Raw genomic sequence first — 22,844 nt, 5'->3', positions numbered from 1 at the left:
ATTAATTCAGAATCAACAAAAAGCTGATCTTTCCCTATAGATGATTAAAAAAAATTTCTCCTATTTATATTTCTGTGAAATTATCCTATCTGTTTTAAGATTTTATTTAAGCTTTTCGATAGATGGCAGCTTCTTTTTATGTGATTGCTTCAATGCATTCGACACAATTTTATATCGTAATTAATAATTCGTGTTCAGTTTCTCAATTTTCGTTTGAGAAAAATCTACTATCCATATCCATATACGATTTGTCAATTTATTATATTCATATATAACTATCTCTTTTTCAATGGAAGTAATCTTCATTCTGATATGTATGCCATATTTAATCAAGAAATTGTATCAAGAAATATATTATCAAACATATTCGTCAATAATGGCGAATAAAATAAATAAGAGAGGAAAATTCATGAAAAAGAGATTTCACAAGTTTTTCATTAATTGATCCGTTAATGAATTCTCATTAAAAACTACTCGTTGTTGTCATAATCATGTTCCCAGTATAAAAATCTGAATTCTCTGCTTTTTGAAACAAAAAAAAAAAAAAAAAAGAAAAAATTGCAAAAGGGACTGGAACAAGCAAAAAAAGAAATAGTAATATTTCATAACACGATACAGTGTAGAAAGATTTGTCGTTTTTCACCGAGGTTTTGGCCACATTTATGGAACGAATGAATCCAATCGTTCTTGCCGGAAGATAACGGGCTTAGCAAAAAGCATTTGGTTGAGTGAGAAGAGTAATTAAAGAGATTTCTCAAAGTGTATGGAGCATCAAACTGAACTCGGCTATTGTTGCAGTCATCCCTTCTCTGCAAAACCATACTGCCAGGGAGATAACCTTCAGGAAGTGGAATTACGGATTAGAGCAGGATATATCTGACAAAGAAAGATAAACGTCTATTGATGACGATGATGGTTTATCAAAATCGATATCTTCTTGTCTATAGTCTTTGGCTTTTATCCGTTTAAGGCAACTATCTAGGTATTAGTAATATCACCTTATTTTTACAATTTTGTCATATGATTCTTTGTTACGTAAATGTTATACATACATCAGATGGCTCTTCATATAAGATCGTTTTCTAACTTAATCTCCACAACTTTCGGAAAGAAATCCATTTGTATGTGATCCTTTATAAATTTTCCTTTTATTATTTATATTATTTATATAATTATTATAAATATTCCATTAAAATAATTAATTTATTTTTATTCTATATTTTAATCTTTTTTTTTAAATAATATTTTCATACTGCTTTTTATTTTTTAATTTTCTATTCATTAATTTTTTTATTTTTTATTTCTTATTTTTAAATTTGTTTATTTCATAATTTCTCAAATCTTAATGAGGTATCAAATAAAAAATATAATAGCGATGAAAAATAGGAAAATATCATAGTGAGGGAAACAGCCCGACTTTCTTAAGTAAGCAAACTCTTTGCACACTATAATAGCTATTGTGTCGCGTTAATGCGTCCATACTCGAAGAAATCAGAGAAACATTCAATGTTAGAATCGCAGGATACAGAAGAGGCTATCGTATAATAATAAGAATTTCTCTGCTTAAATAGACATTTCAAAATATGAAGATCACTTTTCTTTGAAAAAGATGATATGCTTTTTTCTTAAAAATGTGATTGGAAAATTTTTCAGATTAGCAAAAACTTATAAATGTAGATGAAAATTGTATTGAAGATTGTTTTAAATTCTAACAACGATGTATATTAAAAAGAAAAAAAATTGAAATTTGCTTTTTAAAAAAAGATTTATATTTCTTTTTTCCTATATATTGTAATCTAATACATATTGATAGATAAATTATATTTCTCGTGTTTTTAATTTATAATTACTGTGACAAAATTCATTTTTTTGGAATTATTATTTTTTTATTCATATATTTTAGTTTGAATTTTTTAACTAATACAAGGAAAAAATATAGAAAAGATGAGAAATAATCAATTAAATCGAATTTCAAATTCAAATCTCTAATTTAATAGAAACACTTACTTATATTAACCTTGAATTTATTTAAAATAATTGACAAATTCATAGAAAAATATAAAATACAAAAATAAAAATATATAGAAAAAAGGCGCATAAAATTAAAAAATTTAAATATAGAAAATATATATATAAAATTTTGAAAATTTTAATAAAATTAGTTAAATATTTAATGTAATTCTAAGTAAATATTCATAATTTTAAAAATCTTCAAATTAATATTTTATATTTTTTATATCCTCTTTTTTTTAGTATTAGATTATTTCTTTATGAATCAAGTATAATAAAACTTCTATTAAAATTATTAGTTTAAAATAAAAAATTTAAATTTTAAGTTTTTAAAAAACTTATTTAAATTCAAATTTGGAAAAAAATTAACATAAAAATACATAATTTTTTTTCTTTTTTATTATTAAATTTTTTATTTTTATAGAAATCGAAATTTTTATCTATTAAATAATAATCACGAAAGAATATAATTATTAATAATAATTTAAAAAAAATGAAATCATTATTATGAATAGAATCTTTCAATTATATATAACTTTTCTTAATTCTTTTTTTTTTTTTTGATTTTTTTCTTCATTATTTGACGAGATTAACATGATAAATATTTATCAGGCTTATATATATATATATATATATATATATGTATATTTACCATATAATAGAGAAACAATTCCAATAAGATGACAGATGCTAGGACGGAATTCAATTTGAATTTTAATCATTGTTCGGCAGGAGAACATCCAGCAGCGATGCAACACGGTGGCCAACTGAGGTTGGCGAATCTGCCATTCGTAATGATTTCAACAACTTTGTTAGCCTTCTTGAATCATCGTTACTGAACCAGGCCTCATCATTATGAAATACTCATTACGAATATTCATCGGTAAGTTGCTTGAATCTCGAATGATTTGTCGTGGAAATGTTTAAAGAAGAAACTATTATAATATTCCACAAGAAATTTAATTTTGTACGAATAATTTTGTTACGAATATATATATATATATATATTGTAAGCAATATTGTCATCTTTGAATCAAATTTTCAAATTCAGTTAGTTGTAATTCAATCAAAACGAATTTAATCATATGAATGAGAGAATTTGTGTGATTAATACAATTAATAATTATGTAGAGAAGGAATTTTTTTTACCGATTTTTTGAATATTTTTGAATATTTTAAAAATCAATATTTTAAACACTTTTTCCTATTTTTATAATCATTTTTTGAGATATTTATATTTTTTTTCATATTTGCAAAAAATATTGTTATATGTTTATAAAATTTTGTCTATATATATATATATATATATATATATGTGTGTGTATATGTATATGTATATATATCTACGATAGCATACCAGTTACCATTTAGATTCTGTTAATTGTACAATATTGTTTAGAAATAAATAATTTGCTCGGAATCGATTAGTTGCTTTTTATATATATATATATATATATATATATATATATATTATTTTGCTTGCTTTTGTTTTCGAATGAAACAAGAGAAAACACGAGGAAAGATAAAAAAACTCGAAATATTGATAAATAATAAAATTTTAAAATTAACCAAGCAATAATATTATTCTTTAGAAAAAATATGTCTTTTCACTCTAACATTTTATTAAACATAATTAATAAAAGAGAAATATCATATTTTAATAATATAATTTATGATTTCAGAATAAAATAATACATCATTGATAGTTGCTTTCGAAAAATCAAATAAATACAAAAAATGGCTGCTATGAAGAGGAAGTAACAACCATCTTGAAAGTATACGATTCATACTAAAAAAAATATCGATAAACAATGGAATTGTAAAATGATCTTATTGGATCAAGAACATAAGAAAAAAAATATGCAAGAAAGAAAAAAAAAGTGAAGTTGGAATCGGACCATAATGCGACACAACGGATGCTGAATATATTATAAGAAAAGTAGTTTGTTGTAACAATAAAAAATAAGAATTAATGTATAGGATGTCTTAGAATGAAATATAATAAATATACTTTGTTTTGTTTAATTGAATGAAGATTAGAATTAAAAAACTATAACATAATCTATATTTTTAATTATATATTTAAATTATATATTTAATAAATAAATTACATATTTAAATTATATTTTCATTAAATAATGATTATTTTAATTAACAAAAAATAAATTCAATCATAATAAATTTTATATATTAATTTCAATTGGAATTAGAAATAGTTGAATGAAATTATCTTAAAATTATATATCAAAATTATAAAAATCAAACGATATTATAACTAGTTCCGATTTTGATTCTTAAAAATTAATTTTATATCAATTCTATAATAATTATATTATTTTTCGGTTTTATATCAATTTCAAAACAGTTTTACAATTAATACTATATAATTGATACTATAGTAACTAATTTGCAATTTTATAATTTTACAAAGTTTACATTTTACAATATTTTTAATTTTTTTTTTTTTTTTAATTTAAAGCAACATATTTTTTCTTTCATTTATCCAAAAAATTAAAAAAATATAAATTATTATATTAAATTATTAAATAAATAAAAATGTTGTTTGTTTTAATATTTGATGAGATTCGTAAAATTATAAAATTGTGAATAATCTAACGTTAATATGAAATCGATATAATATTGATTTTGGAATTATTTTAAATTTATATTATTTTGAAATCAATATATATAGAATTTAAACTGATATATTATTTATATTTTATAGATTATTTATATTTTAACTAATCTTTTTTAATAATCAAAATCGATAAATAATATTTTAAAAAAAAATTTTTAAATCTTAAATTCTGATTTATTAATTTTCAATTATTAATTTATAATTTTATTTATAACTAATAATTTCTTTTTCTTTTATTTGAAACAATGCTATATATAATAATAAATATTAATTCTATTAATAACAAATTAAATATTTTATTTATCTTCCAATTCTGAGATATCCTATATCGTAAAAAAAAATTAAGAAATGAAAAGTAAACTATCGATGATATAATAATTCACAGGATGAACTGTTTAATACTAAATGAAATATTTTATTTAATAATTACGGTTATAAGACAATACATTATATTTGCCAAAGAAAATGTACGAATTATTGTTGAAATGCGATTAAGATTTTTAATCATTATAAAAAAATACATTTATTTGAATATTATATGTATCTATGATAGGCTACGTTTTTTGTAAAATATGCAGAGTCGTCAAAAAAAATTTGATTTACGAAATGACAAAGAATAAAAAAGAAAGCATGAAAATAGCCTTCAACTGTGTAAATTGAGAATCCGGATTGTAGGTACAAAATAAATCTGGATTATCTTTGAATTCGTTCTAGATGTTCAACGAATCATAACTTTGAGTGAGAATAAAAAGCTTTTTACATTAAAAAAGACAGTGATAAAAAAAAGAGTAATATTTATTTAAAAAAAATATAGGAATTGTTCTTTTATTTTTTAGTTATACTAATATCTACATGCAAATATGATTTTCTATGAAAATTCAAAAGAGTATCGGGTTATGTTCATATTAGAATTGCTGTTTAATTAATCACGATTAACGTGAGATATGGTAATTATCGATATATTGAATGAAATTTGATTGATATATTGATCGAAGATTAAAATCTATAAATTCAATAGATTTCGCTTGAATTCAAATTAATATTTTTTAAAAATAATAAAAAAATAATATTTATTGTAGAAAGTTTCTAAAAAAAAAAAAAAAAAAAGAAATTGAACAGATTTTTAATAAGAATATGATCCCGATTTAGATTAGTTAAGACATGTAGAGAAATAAGTTTTTATAATTTCATTATGATCACGACATTATATGATTTGACAGATTATATGTATATGTTTCTAATGATAGAATACATATAATCATATAATTCTAGTAAAATATAAAAATATTGAATTATGATTGCGAAATCGTCGTATTGCCCATTTATGTCGAATTTTATGAAATTGCAACGATATTGACGAAAAATTAATCTGTCATCGCAGTATAAAAAATGTTAAACTCAAAACATAAAACTAAAAATACTAATCGATTAAGAACAAAAAATAATATTAATCTAATAATCAAATAATTCGGATCTATTCAGTTTTAAATTTTACATTGTCGATTCTGTAAATATTCTCAATAAACGGCGTAACATGATTGATATTTTTTGGGCATCCGACCTCAGGGTATACTTTCACACCATTTATGGTGATATAGAAAATTTCAATTTATGACGTGTTCATCATATGTATTAACGCATTTTGTCATTGGTGTATTCATATACATATGGACACAATGCATCATAATAATAAAATAAAAATGAGAGATCAGGTTTTAGAATTATAAATTTATCTTTGTTGAATTATAAAAGAGAATATAATTAAAAATGGATTTTACTATGTGTAACTATTTTTTATGTATTATTAAACGAATTATAAAGACAATGTTGAGAAAAAGAAAAAAGATTGGATACGCGGATCCAAAATTAAAATCATTCTAATTGGACCAGTATAACAACTGTTATATTTTATTTAGTTATAAATTTTTAATAAGCGTCGATTACAAGCATACGTAATATTGTTAAAATCAAGTTTTTCTTCATAATCAATGTGTGAATATTTGAATGAATGCAAATAAAATTATAAAATTATATAAAACGAGTGAATGATGGAATATGTGAAAAAAATTATTTCGATAATCAAATTAAAGGATTCTATATAATGGTTACACATGTTCAGAGATAAATTGTAAAACTAGTTTAAGTGTTATATATAAAAATTTAAACATAACTTCTGTTATTGCTGTAAATAACTTTTGTTGAATTGCAATATATGATTTGTTTATGTATTTATCCTTCCTGATATCTCTCTAACTTCATCAGATTAAAATAAAAGATTGTCAATCTCTAAATAGAGCTGATAATTTATAATATTAATAATAAAATTTTATCATATGTAATATATATATCCATCTTAATGTTTACATCAGTTTTTTTCAGCTCAATTTTTTTTTTTAATATTTTATACGATTTTCAGAGGATCAGTATCATTTTCAGATACTTGTACCAATACAGATTTATTCAACATATTACTTAAGGTAAATGCAAATGTTTTCAGAAACCCACGTTCAGAATCAGAATGATTTGTTAGAATTACACTAGTTCCTTTATGTATTGCATCAAGAACATCATGGTGCAACATTTCTCCTGTAAGATACAAATCGGCAGATATATTTTTTAAAATAGATGCTCCTGATCCAGCACAAACAGCAACAGTTTTAATTAAACCATCTAAAAATTAAAATAAAATGATATTGCAATATTTTAAATTTTAAAAAAATAAGAAAAATAAAAAAAAAATTCGATACCTGTTTGGAATGCACGAGCTAATCTAATATGTTTCAAATTGGTATATTCTTTCACTCGTTGGACAGCTTCATCGATAGAAATTTTATTCTTTAAAGTACATAGTCGTCCGAAACCATAATCACTATTATTCACATCTGCTTTTATAGGTATACTATTTTCGAGTACTTACATATATATAATATTAAAAACGAAAAATTAAATATAATCAATATAATCAGTATTATCAAAATTAAAAAAAAAATCTTTTAAATTTACCATTTTCAAATATGGAAGCTAACCAATCATTTACACCACCTCTAATCGAATCAAATGTAGTATGTGGAGAATACACAGCTATTTTATGTTCTAAACATTTTGCAACTATTTTTTCCTAAAATTTCTTGTTTCAATAATTCAATTAAAATGTTTATGTAATATAAAAATTTTTCGTTACCTTCCATGAAGAACTTGTTATGGATTTCATAGGCGAAAATATTAAAGGATGATAAGTAATAATCATATCTGTTTTTAAATTTAAAGCTTCTTGCATTACATTTTCAGTTAAATCATTTGTTAAAAGAATATGTGAAATTATTTTTATTTCTGTAGGTTCAATAAGCAATCCTACATTATCCCAGGAATCTGCAAGTGATAGATTTGCAAAATTTTTAAGTATATCTACAACTTGATTTAAAGGAATCCCAGTAGGATTATTCTGAATATCAGTCATTGTACAAAATGTTTTATTGTATCTAAATGCAATATTGAAAATTATCAATTTATAACTTTGTTTAAATCCACTGAATTGTGTAAACATTTATGACAACCTAAAACAAGAAAAGAAGTAAATTTTAAAATATAATATAAATATTTAGTTTGTAATAAATGGGAAAATTTAATGAAAAATAAATAAATAATTTATTATTGTTTATTATTGAAGAATACAATTATATAAAATAACAATTATTCATTATAAAACCAAATTTTCACTAAACCATCATCACTAGCTGATGCAAGTTGTCCAGGAACAATGGGATTCCATTGTACAGAATTTACATCTTGAGTATGAGCAATATCCATAGAACAAATCATTGTAAAAGTTGGTTGATGAGGATCAGAATCACTATCTTCTTTAAATATTCTAATAATGTCATCACCACATGCAGTCACTAATAAACCAGTTATTTTACACCAATCAATGTCATAAATCGTCCTTGTATGATAACCAGTTATTGTACACACACATTTCCAAACAGACTCATTATTTGTTGTAATAATCCCTGGCTCATTACCAGGCTTATATTCTTGCCATATTTTCACTGTTTGATCATCACTACAAGTTGCAATTCGATTATTCTGTTTATCCCATGCAAGACTCCAAACTGTTGATGTATGAGATGATAATGTTGCTACACATGACCAATCATTATCCACTATATCTTCTTTGAATATTTTTACTGTATTATCATAACTAGCAGATGCTACAATTTCTTCATTAGGATGCCATCTTACCTATAATAATTTAAAAATATTAATAAAATTTTATTATAAATATCATTATAATATACATTTTAATAATTAACATAATATATAGTATTATAATATATATTACCTGTGATATATATACACATCTACTTACCTTCTTGACATCTTGAGTATGAGCATTAATAACAGCAGCACATTCATATTCATCATCATTAACCTCCCATATCCAGACAGATTTATCACGACTACATGTAGCTAACAAATGTCCACTACAAGACCAACTAACACTTTTCACTTCATTCTCGTGTCCTTCTAAAGTTGCATTACACTCAAATTGTCCTGTTTTTTTATCCCATATTGCAGTTGTTGCATCAAAACTAGCAGAAGCTATGTAATTTCCACAAGGAGACCATGCAACTTCTCTAATAGTTCTAGTATGACCCTCAATAAGAATAGTTTTTACAACCCATTTAGGATCTTGTGGTCCCCATATTATAATTGTTTTATCTTCACCACAAGATGCAAGATAACTACCCTTTGGATGCCAGCAAATATTCCATACCCTTCCCCTATGACCACTCAAAGTTTGTTTTAATTCCAATGTCCCCATTTTTACCTGCAACAATAAATGCTTGCTTTTCGAGCTTAACTAAACTGAATATGTTAAGTTGTAAAAAATAATTATTATTGAGGTAAAATAGCTGATCTTCTTAAATTAGTTAAGACAATCCTGTATTTTGATAATTTATTCTGTATTTATAGGATAATTTATAAGTTCTAAAAAAAGCATATTTTTTATAATTTATTTTGCAATAATGAAATTTTTTTCAAAAAAATAAAAAAATTAGTGAGTTTTACAAATTTTTTTAATAATATTTATTATGTTCACATTGTTTAATATTATTTATATTGTTGTTATATTGTTATATTGTTTATGTTCATAATATATAATTTAAATTAAATTCCACTTGTAATTTATTTTCTAAAAATGTATAGTGATTCTGAAATTCAATATTTATATATATATATATATATATATATAATATATTAAATGTATATATTAAAATACGCACAATTTATTTTGTAAAAAACGAAATATTATGCACTGATACATTTTATATATATAATTTGGCTGTTTTATATTATATTTAAGAGAATATTAAGAAGAAATATTTATGTGAATAATAAATATTAAAAAGATCGTAAATTATAAATATTATTATATTTAAATATTTAAAAAAGTATTTAAATATGTAAAAAATACTTTTCAGACATAAATTTCAAGAATCATATATAAATTAACAATTATTATGATAAAATGATAAAAAAATATTCGACATAACCTAATAAATTATATATTAAAAATACTTACGATATAAGTTTTGAAAATTTATTAAATTTGCATATAAAAGAATGAATTATTAACAAGATTTATTACTTTCATGTACTTTATAGCTTAATTAATAATTATAATATACATATGCACGCAATATTAAAAACATGAATTCAAATATCATGTGCATGATATAACCATAATCATGAAATCCTGATTAGACGTTTAAAATAGTTATTTTTAATGCACGTTTAAAACAAATTATCATAAAAAATACTCCAGAATTTTAATTAAATATTAAAAATACTTACGATATAAGTTTTGAAAATTTATTAAGTGCATATAAAAGAATGAATTATTAACAAGATTATTTTCATGTACTTTATAGCTTAATAATATACATACGCATACAATATTAAAAACATGAGTTCAAATATCATGTGCATGATATGACCATGATCATGAACCACTGACTGATTAGATGTTTAAAATAGTTATTTTTAATGCATGTTTAAAACAAATTATCATAAGAAATACTCCAGAATTTTAATTATCATTTATGAAATAAATAAATCATTATCATTTATATTAAAAATTTAATAATTATTAGTTAAATTAGTTAAGCAATTTAACTTTTAAATTAATTTTTTGGAGGCAGATATAAAATTCTATTTTATAAAATTGTATATATGTTTTTATTATTGTTATAAAAAAAATATTATATCAAGCATAAAAACTAGTATTTTATATAATATAAATCCATAATTTATATTTAAATTTTATATTTTGTTTTTTATAAATATAAAATAATTAAATTATAACTAATTTATGATTATATAGAAATAAATACAATAATTATCAATCTGATATTATATTATATGATGTAGATACTGATAATGTATCTGTGTCTGTTAAAGGTAACATTTTGGTACAAGAATCAGGAGTCCTAGAAATTTAAAAAAAAAAACAATCAAAAATTATTTTTTTAGTGTTTTTTTAATTAAATTAAAATACTTACACATCTTTTAAAAGATGCAGAACATGTTTATGTTCAATACCTTCAAGCCATAAATTTAACAATTCTTCTCGTTTACATCTTAATAATTGTTTGCAGGCATTCAAATTTTCCTTAACAGCATGAATTTTTTCCCGAGATGCTGTTACTTTCTCTGACAAAGCACTAAATATCTATATTAGAAAATAATGAAAAATATTATCAATATCATATATATATAGTTATTATTTTAAATTATATATTAACTTAATATATTATAAATATTAAATATAATAAAATTAAATATATTATATATTTAAATTATAAATTTTATTATAAATTATTAAACTATAAATTATATATAAATTATATATTTACTTGCATAACTTCTGTAAGATCCTGATCATGTAATGATACCAATTCATCAAGTTTTTGATCACTCTTTTTGTATTCTTTTTCAAGTTTAGCCTTTTCTATTTCTCGTTGTTCATTAGTTTCACTTGCTGATAATGCTCGAATTACAGAAATCAATAAACCACTCTATAAAAAAACATAAAACAAAATTGAATTAAAACTACAATTTTGAGAAAATTATAGTATTATAACAATTAAATAAATAAAAAATTAATAAACTTACTGTTTCTTTAGTTGGTTTAATACCTCTTGGAGGTTTAATAGGTGGTATTGAATTCATTTTTAATAGTTTTTACTAATAAAAATTTTAAAAACTTCAAATTTTAAATTAAGCTTTTTTTTGTAACTAAAATTATAAATAAAATTTGTATTATTGTATATATGTAAATTTAAAATATTACATAGGTTATATTATTTTATATTACTTTAAGTTACGTAAATTCATAATATTTTAAAAATAAAATTTTTTAAAGAATTTTTATTTTTAAAAAGTAAAAGTATTAAATAATAATTATTTAATTATAAAATTTAATTATTATGTGTTTTGTTATACAATATAAGTTTTCAGGATGATATTAGATCACATGATAACTGACAAAGTGACAAATAGCTATTTGAAGATTATATACATAAGTATGTATTCATGTTTATAAATCATGTTTTGCAATAATAAAGATATTAATAAATCAATTCATCTTATAACAATTCTCTTTATTGATATATAATGTTACATTACAACTTAATATATATACATATTTTATATTTCAAAATAAAAATAATGAATTTTGTGATGAAAAAAAAGATCATTAATATTCAAAATTTTAATGTCTATTATAAATAATGACGTATGTAATTCCAATTATATGAATTGCAAAATATATAAAATTGTGATTTTTTAATTTTAAAAATAAAAATCTTTTTTAGACATCCTTATTTAATATCTTATATAAATTTCAAGTCGAAAATAAAATATATACACATATTTCCTGTAAGAAAAGCTATTGTCTTTTGACGAATTTTCAATTTCGTCGAATCTATTAGTTAATAATTTTTGACTTACAATATTTAATAAAAGTATCACAGAATGTATCATATAATTATATTGTGTGGTACTTTCAAATTGCTTATTGTACATTATATTTAATTTCCATTATTTTCATATGGCAAATAAAATATGAAGAAAATTATTTTGTTGCAATTTAAACAAAATTTAAATATAAAAATGTTCAACATAAACTTAATTTGTAAATTTGCTTATAAAAAATTTGCTTCAGAATTAATATATTTTTTGGTATCAAACATAAATCTTTTGTTTTAAAATTTTTTAATTTTTAAAAATTTTTTTTATCAATTTTATCAATTTTTTCAATTTTAACATGTTGAAACATGTAAATTAAAGTATAAATATTTTATTGATGAATTAAACGTTTTATTATCCAATCAAATAGATTATAAAAATTATTATTGTAGATATTACTTTTAGACAATATAACTTTGTAAGAACAAAATTCAAGAAAAAAAAATATAATAAATTAAAATAGATCAATGTTTTAAAGATCATTAAGGAATGTATATTGTAAATAAAGTTTTTAAATTATTTAAAAATGATTATTTAAAAAACGAAACTATTGTTTCAACATGGTAAAATATACAGCTTGAAAGCTTCATGTTAAATTTACATTTGTGGTAATTGATCAATAGGTGTTGCAAATCTGAAATCTTCTGGAAATAATTTTCCTGCATGAGGATACATTAATTTATATGATTGTCTAATTGTAACATCAGCTACACCAGCAATATCACCAATTTCTTTTTGTGATCGTTTATCTTCTGATGCCTAAACAAAAAATAAAATTTGTAAAAATTTTTTAATTTGTAAAGATTATAAAAATATAATATAAAAGAAAATATATTATATAAATATATATTATATATAATATATTACATACTTGTGATGCCATATAAATTGCAGCAGCAGCTACCGAAATTGGTGATCTTCCAGGTACAATATCAATTTCCACAGCCTTTCTTGCAATATGTGTAGCAGCCCTTTGTACCATATTTGGAAGTCCAAGATTAGAACAAAATCTTGACATAAAGTCTCCTGTGGTGATGAGATCTACACTAGTTTCAAGTGCTTTTAGAATCAATTTAAAACATCTTCCTATTTCCTTTTTACTTATCTTGCTAACTGCACAAATTTCTTTAAAAGTACGAGGTACACCTTCTTGTCTACAGGCAATATATAAACAGGCAGAAGCAATTGCATCATTTGCACGTCCTTTTAGATTTTTACCATCATGTACTTGTTTAAATAAATTATTTGCTCTATCAACAATAGTTTTAGGTAAATTAATACGATCAGCCATTCCATTGATTTCACGAAATGCATTGATTAATGCTCTATCAGAACTGCTCATCTAAAACAATAATTCATTAACTGAAAAAAAAAAAAAACATATTATATCATAGCATATAAATATATAGTATAATAATATTTACTGTACGTCTATTTTGGTATTTTGAAGCACCAAAAGCATCAAATGATGCTGCACCAGTTCCAGGGCCAATCATTGTGGATAAATCTGAACCATTAAGAAGAGGATTTTCTGGACCACCAACACGTGATGGATCAACTCCAGCTTTTTCATTGCTAAATGTTCTCCATTCTGAACCAACATCTATTACTCTATATATAATAAAAGAAAAAAAAAATTAATTTGAATTTATATTATTAAATAAATATTACTTTTAAGTTATGTATATATTTACCTATCTCCTACAACTAATCCACATTCTGAACAAATTTGATCTCCAGCTCTATAATCTTCAATAAGAGGTGCATCTGGATGTGCATAACAACAAACTTTGTTTGTTTCATGTCTGCAAAAAAGAACTAAGAAAATATGTACCAAATATTAATGTATACATGCATATACATATAAATATTATTGATATATTTATTTTATTATACTTATATTAATAATTACAAAGATAATAATTAATGACATTCATTTATAATTGCTTATATTAAAAAAAATATTTAAAAGATAAAAATGTTTTATTTTTATTTAATATATCCATATACAATGTAAAACATGCTGAAATATTCAATTATTCTTTTAAAAAATGAATTATATAAAAATATATAATAAATAGAATAATATATTATGTTCTAAAATATAATTTATCAAGAATATATAGAGAATAAATAAATAATATTGTCAAATTTCATAATCATAATATAATAATTTTAAATTAATTAAATTTAATTTTAAATAATAATAATCTATAAAGTAAAACATTGTAATTAATGCTATCGATGTCAATCGAACAAATAAAATTTTCTCAAAATTTACCTTGACGAACTTGCCATATTTTGGATTCGTGTTTTTCCACTCTGCCGCGTAAGTCAATGTAGATTCTTAATACCTCTGTAATATTCATACATATATATATGAAGTATAAAGGACAACATACAATAATTATTTTCAAAATTGATTCTGTTAAATTAATTATATAATATAATAATAATAAGATAAAGAAATTAAAATTAAATATAAATATCATACATATTAAATTAAAAAAAAAAATATTTGATTATTTATAATGTTAAAGATGATATTTAGATGTAATCACTGTCTACTTTAAGTACAGGCTGATTGTTAAATTTGGCAGCACCGTCTTTGCTAATATCAGGAATCTATTTTAGCATTGCGGTAAATATAAAAACAGAGTTATAATTAATGTTTTTTTAAAGAAATAAATTTAAATATTATTATATATATTTCATTTTTAATAATTATATATAAATATTATAAAAATATATATGTATTATAATTGTAATAAATGAATATAAATGTTAAAAATGATTGAAAGATTATGAAAATATTGAATACATTTAAGATTATGATTTTTTATATTTAAAATATTTAAATTTGTTCAAATAAATATTAATATAAATTAAATTTAAAATATTTTATAAAGAAAATTATAGCTTTTAAAATAGATAATTATAAATCATAAGTTAATACAAATGAAAAAAAAATATGATTTCTAAATGAAAATGACTAAATATATATAGGAAACAAAAATTGATAGAAAAAATTACTGAAAAAAATTTATGTGTAGACAATCGTGTTGAAAGATAATATATATAAAAATATAAATGTTTATAACAATATTTAAAAAATGATAAATTTCTAAATACATAGTCACTTTTTTATTTTTCTATAGATTTTAATATAAATGTTAATCGTTTTAATTTTCGAAACAGTAGTTTAAAAGAATTTTAATTTTATATTACATTAGATTTCTATTCTATCATGTAAATGATAAAAACATTATTAGATTTAATATAAAATTTAAATTTCAGAATTTTATATGATATAATTAATATTATAATTTATAATTATTTATTCTATGAAAAATGTATTATTATAAATAATTTTACAAATAATATATAAAATTGTCATCATGATATTGTCTTTATATTTTTTGTCATATTATTTTTTATCCAGTTACATTATAATTATTGAGTTTGACTCAAATCGAATTTCAATTTTTAATCCTTTAAATAAAGAAATATTATGGAAGCACATGATTTGACCTACAAATATAAATTATGTATAATGTATGTTATATATATATAATGTTACTCTTTATTTTCGATAAGCAATTTGAAATTGGCGCATATCGATACTTTAATTATCCAATTAGTTGAAATAAAAAATCAACATAGCATCATAGAATTTTTTATTGAAAGTTAATTTGAATTTGACGCATACTAGTACTAATCGTCCAATCTGATTGGATAAAAATTTAACATGATATCATCTAATTTACAAAAATTATTCAAAATTCTCAATTTTATATATAAATAATTTTTAAATTATTAGATTTCAAGAATTAAATATCAAAAATAATCATTTCTAGATTATGTATATCAAAATTTATAAATTAAAAAAAGTTAAGAAATTTTAATATCTTTTTATAATATATATATTATATATATACTAAATTTTTTTAATTTATTATATATTTTTAATTATCAATCTTTCCCATAATAAAAAAAACTTTTTATCCATATTTTATAGAAGTGTTTATATTAATTTATAATCAATATATTTAACTTTAATCAAGAAATTTATTTTGTGACATTTAACCTACAATGTTATATTGAAGATAAAGTAATAATTAAGTTACATATGCGTCATATATTTTGAAAATGATATATTATTTAATGTTAATGCATGTATGAACTATAAATTTGATACATTAAATGAATAAAATCAATATAATTAATGTAATATTTAATAATGATAAAAGATTGTGTAAAAGAATTTCATATGAAAATTAATTGATACAATTAATTATATAAATGAATTTATATAATTAAGCTATTTATAAGATATAAATCAGAAATTGCAATATATTTTAATTGTAATAAAATTAAAAAAAAAATGACGTTGGAAGATGCACAAAATGCAGCAAAAAAAGCAGTACAATTTGATGGTAAAAATCAATATAAACAAGCTTTATATTATTATAATATGGCTGTAAAGTATCTTTCAGAATTACAAGATTCTATATATGTTCAAAAACTTTCTGAATATCGAGAAAGAATATCAACTATAGAAAGCCTTAGTAAGTATTTCATATTACTTTGTGATATTATACAGAAACTTAAAAAAGACTTAAAATTAAAGTTAAATGAATAAAAATTAACATGTAAATTAATACATATAGTTAATGAAGAAGAACAGAAGCATCATAAAGCACAATCTATAGATCAATCAAAATTACAAAAATTTAAATTTCTTATGAATCAAGCACAAGATGCAGATGAAGCTGGTTTAAAGAATATTGCTATAAAATTATATACAGATGCGGCTGAACTTGGACTTAATATGGTAAATAATATCATTTTTTATTATTTAAATTTATAAAATTTGTTAATATTATATTTACAGAAAATTATTGATGCAGAAGCAAAGATTAAATTAACAGATCTTATAAAACTTGCCCTTGATAGGGCCGAATCTTTAAAAGGTTTAAAATCTATAGATAATAATGATATTCTTAAAACTCTTTCTAAATTACCTTCTGTACCAGAAACAAGTCTGGATGAAGATGAAGAAAAAATACCACCTACAATTATAACAACATCTGCTATAAATTCTAGTAATACAGGTAGTTTTCTTTTTATCGCAATATAAATATATATATATATATATATATATCCTATATAATTTCATTTATACTCAATGTTTAGGAAAACAAATTCGTTCATCACTTCATCGTGGAAGTAGTGTACATTTAAAAGTAAGCGGTGGTAGTACTAATTATACAGAAGAAGAAAAAAGAGTTTTGCTTCATAGTTCCCATATTAATGATCATGAATTTGTACCTTTCATGAGCATTGATCTTACAGAAAAGTTTCAGTATGCTATTCCATTTACTGATAAAGATGGTTTGTTAGCATTAGCACCAAAACAAAAACCTGACTTTGCAAAATGGTGTCGACCAGAAGAATTATTTTCTGATCCAAAAATGCTTAAAACATCACATGTTGATTATTACAGTATAAGACAGACGGTTGGTCATTAATAATGATTTTTATATTAATGATTTTTGAATATTGGAATTTAATTGAATATTTAATTTCAGGTTGTTTCTGATTGTTCTTTTGTTGCTTCCCTTGCAGTTAGCGCTCAATATGAAAAAAGATTTGGACGTAGACTTATTACATCTATTATTTATCCAAAAAATAAAAACAAAGAACCAATATATAATCCATTTGGTAAGAATTTATATTTTGCTGTACAACTTACGAATTTTTTTTTAAGTTGTAAGAATCAGCAGTTTTTAATTTTCCTAGAATTTTACTTCAATGAAAATTAAATTGCGAGTATTTTATATTAGGAAAATATATGGTGAAACTACACATTAATGGTGTTCCTCGAAAAATTATAATAGATGACTTATTGCCTGTAAGTCGATACAACCAATTACTTTGTTCCTACTCTAGCAATCATGGTGAGCTGTGGATTTCGTTACTCGAAAAAGCATATATGAAAGTAATGGGTGGTTATGATTTTCCTGGCTCGAATAGTGTAAGTTTATTTATATAAATAATCACAAAAATGATAAATAAAGAATTTAAATTATTATTTCATAGTGATATATTTTTATCCAGAATATAGATTTACATGCTTTAACTGGTTGGATACCAGAAAGATGGGCTATAAGACCTAATGAGCCTGATTTTAATAAGGACAATCTATTTAGTGTTTTATTAACGCGTTTACATAAAGGAGATGTATTAGTTACAGTTGCTACTGGAGAATTATCCGATTTGGAAGCAGATAGAACGGGTCTTGTACCTACTCATGCCTATGCTGTTCTTGATGTTAGAAAAATAAATGTAATCAATTATTTTTTAATTATTTAAAAATAATTAAATAATTTAAAATATATATACAATATATAGGATGGAGCAATAACCAATAATAGAATTAAACAAAAGATGATTCTGCGAAAAAATAAGAAAAAAAGTTCTATATTTTTTCCTTCAATACTTTATTTTTGAAAAAATCGATTTTGAAGATTTCACAAATTGAATATGTTGTATTCTGTTACCGATTATCTCAGTCTAAGTTAGAATAAATATTAATTAATAAATTTTTTAATTTTTTCATGTTAAAGAATAAGAAAGTAAATAAAAGCAAAAAATAAATTAATTTCTTCAATCATTTTTAATTTGTTGAACAAAGCTAAATATAACAAAAGATTTTCAAAAATAAACAATAAAAGACAATAAAATAATTTCCAAAAACACTTTGTATTAATTTAATTGTATCATTACCAATGTTTATAAATACTATTTTAAATTTTATTATTTATAGTTAGTCAATAATAAAATACATAATAACCAAATTATATTCAGTTGCAAATTTAATATTAATTTTTTTTTTATTTTTTTTATGTAAAATCATTTTCTCTCTGATTGTATTATGATTACTGTTCTACTCCAAATAAGTTTGTATCTCACAAGTAAATTTATAAATGTAAATTTATTTTTATAGGAAGAAAGATTATTACAACTTAAAAATCCTTGGTCCCATTTACGATGGAAAGGAAATTATTCTGAACTTGACACAATACATTGGACTAATGAATTAAAAGAAGCTTTAAACTATGATCCAGATTCTGCATCTCAGTTTGATAATGGAGTTTTTTGGATTGATTATGATAGTATATGTCGATTCTTCGATGTTTTTTATTTGAACTGGAATCCAGGTTTATTTAATTATACTTATTGCATTCATCAGTAAGTTATTAAATTAGTTTATTTAAATCTTATCATTTGAGAAATTGATACAAAAATATATTTTTTATAAATATATTTTATTGTAGAATGTGGAATGCAGGAATAGGACCAGTGAAAGATGCATATAATATTGGAGATAATCCTCAATTTTTACTGGAAATAAAAAATAATGTTAAAGGAGCAATATGGATTCTTCTTACAAGACATATTACAGATATAGCAGATTTTAGACAAAATCAAGAATATATAACAGTATTAGTTTATAAAAATGATGGGAAAAGAGTATATTATCCTCGTGAGTAAAATAATTTATTAATTATAATTTTTTTATATTTTTTTTAAATATAACTATAAACATTTGATTATATAGATGATCCACCACCATATATCGATGGTGTAAGAATAAACAGTCCACACTATCTTTGTAAAATAAAGTTAGACACTCAAGTTGATACTCGATATACTTTAGTCATATCACAATATGAAAAAACAAATACAATATATTATACCTTACGTGCTTATGGATCTTGTGAATTTTCATTAAAAAAAATACCAAATTTTTATAAATATGAAAAAGAGGTATATTTTTTTTTACAAAAATATATATTATTATATATTATATATTATATTAAAAAATATATATTTTATTAATTTTTACATAAATATATTTAAAATTTAATATTTAATATTATATAATTCATCAGCTTACTGGTCAGTGGAAAGATATTACAGCTGGAGGATGTAGCAATCATTCAACATACCAAAATAATCCACGTTATCAGTTGATTTTGGAAAGTTCAAATAATAATAATTATTTGCTAATTATATTAAAGGGACCTAAACAATATCAAATAGGATTTGATATTTTATCAGTTGTACTAAATGATTCTGATGTAACTACTGCATTTAAAATGAAAAGCTCTGGTCCATTCAGGTATTATAAAATAATATATTATAATTATATGAAATATTAATTTACAATTTGATTTATAGATCGGGATTTGTATATCTTGAATTAGAAGAAGTACCAGCAGGTACATACCATATTATTCCATCAACATATATTCCTGGACAAGAAGGACATTTCTTCTTAATATGTAAATCATTTTGTAAATTACAACTTCAATCACTTCAATGAAAAAATTAGTGCGAATACGAATTTTATTTGAAAAAAGATTTTAATATAATTAATATATTTAATCATTAATTTATTTAGATTAGAATGAGAATATTAATGAATTATTCATTTATATAAAATTTTTCAAGATCAAGTAATAAATCACAAGTAATGTTTTCTTGAAAAAAAAAATACAAAATATTTATATTTATTATTATGTATAAATTATTTATGCTTAAATTAATATTTGATTAAACTTCGATTTAGAATACTTTTTTTTAAAATTTTTTTTTTTATAATTTAGTTAAATGTAATATTTAACATAAATATAATACTTTTTGTGGCTATATATTTAATGTCAGAATTTATTTATTTAAAATTTATATGTTATTAAAGTTTTGAAATCCTATATGACTTACTTTATTTAGATTTATTTTTAGAAAATTTGAACATCTTTAGATCCATGAAATGTGAAATGAAATAAAATAATTTAGAAATTACCAATTAATGATCAAAATTACAATGATATTAATAGTATCATATTTTAAATATTATATGTTATATATTCAAAAATCTGTGAAATTGGAAAAATAGTATACTTTTTTTATAGTTACCTTCAATAGTTAGCAATAAGTTTCTTATAATATATAAATTATATAATAAATATAATAAACGATGTTTATAAAATTATTTAATTATCTAAATAATTTAGCAAATTAGATAAATTCCAATTACAAAAGACTATTTCACTATCAAAATACAAGAAAGCATATGAAAGCAGAACAAATTTTGAATATTCATAAAAATTTTAATTGTAACATCAATAAGAACATTTTAATAGTTTATCTCCAATGCATGAAAGATTATTTAGTTATACATTAATAATAGCAACAAATTAAAAAAACTCTTAAAAGAATCAAATTATATCAAGTTATATAATGCTCCAAAATTATCAATTATTTAATAATTAATTAATAAATTATTTAATAATTAATATTTTTAAACAAACATTTTTAAATAAATAAATTCTGATATTAAAAATTATTATATATTATCTATTCTTATCAATAATTAAAAGATTATGCAAAAAATTTAAATAAAATATTTTATTTTAAAATATGAAGCTTTAAATCGAAATTCAGTTTAATATTTTAAATAATTTTACTAAAATAAAAGACAAATTTAAAAAAAAAATTGCATAAAGAATATCATTATATGGTGAATTAAATTATAAAAACATCTTTATTTCATATTTAAAAATATAAATTTTTAATCAAATTAAATAATTACTATCTGAATTATGAAAATGTAGAATTTTATTTATAATTAAATATCTGATGTCGATTTGGCACAATAAATTTGTACACAAATAAATTTTCATAAATGTAATTCTTAATTATCTTAATTAATTATATAATGATCTTTTGTACTCTTTTTATATAATAGAACATAATATTTGAACATTATATGAAAATATTTTCATTTATATGTTAAACAAATATCAAATAGTATTTCTGTATAATATTGACTAAAAACTCTTAATACAATAATTACATGTATAAAATGTATATTATTACTATTTTGTCTAAAAATTATAAATAACATAAGAAAATACATAAAAATTTTTATATTTATAATTATTAGTGTATTTCATACATAATCAATAAATAAAAATTAATTCTAAAATTTTATTTTTGAATTTTTTAAATATACATTTTTCTAAAATGTAATTGTATATAATATTTGATACTATTAAGATTCTGATGTTATTTAACTAATTAATAACAAAAATAT

The 22,844-nt window shown here is 21.0% G+C and overlaps 5 protein-coding genes across 10 annotated transcripts in view; 2 read left to right on the top strand and 3 right to left on the bottom strand.

Annotated features, from left to right (window-relative positions):
* LOC122716905 (lachesin-like) overlaps positions 1-4,035 on the top strand; it is a 56,604-nt gene extending 52,569 nt beyond the window's left edge. For both annotated transcript variants that reach the window (XM_043940413.1, XM_043940412.1), the window contains exons 6-7: positions 2,743-2,893; positions 3,693-4,035. In XM_043940413.1, the coding sequence (XP_043796348.1) occupies positions 2,743-2,849 (107 nt within the window). In that variant the 3' untranslated portion in view covers positions 2,850-2,893; positions 3,693-4,035. The remainder of the gene's footprint in view (positions 1-2,742; positions 2,894-3,692) is intronic.
* A 2,751-nt stretch (positions 4,036-6,786) lies between these two features.
* Positions 6,787-10,718, bottom strand: LOC122716753 (probable cytosolic iron-sulfur protein assembly protein Ciao1). 4 transcript variants are annotated; one of them, XM_043940110.1, is made up of 5 exons: positions 10,505-10,700; positions 7,830-8,202; positions 7,652-7,766; positions 7,396-7,560; positions 6,787-7,318 (listed from the first exon to the last, which is right to left on the bottom strand). In XM_043940110.1, exons 2-5 carry the CDS (start codon positions 8,190-8,192, stop codon positions 7,050-7,052), a joined length of 912 nt encoding a protein of 303 aa, XP_043796045.1. In that variant the 5' UTR covers positions 8,193-8,202; positions 10,505-10,700; the 3' UTR covers positions 6,787-7,049. The 4 variants fall into 4 exon arrangements, with proteins under 4 accessions (XP_043796045.1, XP_043796046.1, XP_043796043.1 ...); XM_043940111.1 differs by lacking the exon at positions 10,505-10,700 and adding an exon at positions 10,233-10,379; XM_043940108.1 differs by lacking the exons at positions 6,787-7,318; positions 7,396-7,560; positions 7,652-7,766; positions 7,830-8,202 and adding exons at positions 8,286-8,887; positions 9,015-9,476 and having other exon boundaries at positions 10,505-10,718.
* Positions 10,719-10,971: 253 nt separating this feature from the next.
* On the bottom strand, positions 10,972-12,059 carry LOC122716846 (exocyst complex component 4). Its single transcript, XM_043940295.1, has 5 exons — positions 12,027-12,059; positions 11,825-11,947; positions 11,566-11,727; positions 11,212-11,381; positions 10,972-11,139 (listed from the first exon to the last, which is right to left on the bottom strand). Exons 2-5 carry the CDS (start codon positions 11,879-11,881, stop codon positions 11,052-11,054), a joined length of 477 nt encoding a protein of 158 aa, XP_043796230.1. The 5' UTR covers positions 11,882-11,947; positions 12,027-12,059; the 3' UTR covers positions 10,972-11,051.
* Positions 12,060-13,232: 1,173 nt separating this feature from the next.
* LOC122716816 (transcription initiation factor IIB) lies at positions 13,233-15,082 on the bottom strand. 2 transcript variants are annotated; one of them, XM_043940240.1, is made up of 5 exons: positions 14,961-15,082; positions 14,374-14,484; positions 14,104-14,290; positions 13,551-14,021; positions 13,233-13,438 (listed from the first exon to the last, which is right to left on the bottom strand). In XM_043940240.1, the coding sequence occupies exons 1-5, from the start codon at positions 14,975-14,977 to the stop codon at positions 13,277-13,279; spliced, it is 948 nt and encodes a 315-aa protein (XP_043796175.1). In that variant the 5' UTR covers positions 14,978-15,082; the 3' UTR covers positions 13,233-13,276. The 2 variants fall into 2 exon arrangements, with proteins under 2 accessions (XP_043796175.1, XP_043796174.1); XM_043940239.1 differs by having other exon boundaries at positions 14,374-14,497; positions 14,961-15,063.
* Positions 15,083-16,955: 1,873 nt separating this feature from the next.
* On the top strand, positions 16,956-21,324 carry LOC122716801 (calpain-7-like). The gene is made up of 12 exons (XM_043940206.1): positions 16,956-17,247; positions 17,350-17,513; positions 17,574-17,793; positions 17,876-18,198; positions 18,271-18,403; positions 18,526-18,716; positions 18,800-19,027; positions 19,689-19,933; positions 20,020-20,228; positions 20,304-20,512; positions 20,638-20,867; positions 20,927-21,324. The coding sequence occupies exons 1-12, from the start codon at positions 17,064-17,066 to the stop codon at positions 21,069-21,071; spliced, it is 2,481 nt and encodes an 826-aa protein (XP_043796141.1). The 5' UTR covers positions 16,956-17,063; the 3' UTR covers positions 21,072-21,324.
* The last annotated feature ends 1,520 nt before the right edge of the window (positions 21,325-22,844 follow it).

This window comes from Apis laboriosa, unplaced genomic scaffold, assembly GCF_014066325.1.
Source record: "Apis laboriosa isolate Shangri-la unplaced genomic scaffold, ASM1406632v1 scaffold49_cov149, whole genome shotgun sequence".
Classification (NCBI taxonomy): Eukaryota; Metazoa; Arthropoda; class Insecta; order Hymenoptera; family Apidae; genus Apis; species Apis laboriosa.
This window is presented reverse-complemented; position numbering and strand designations above follow the sequence as displayed.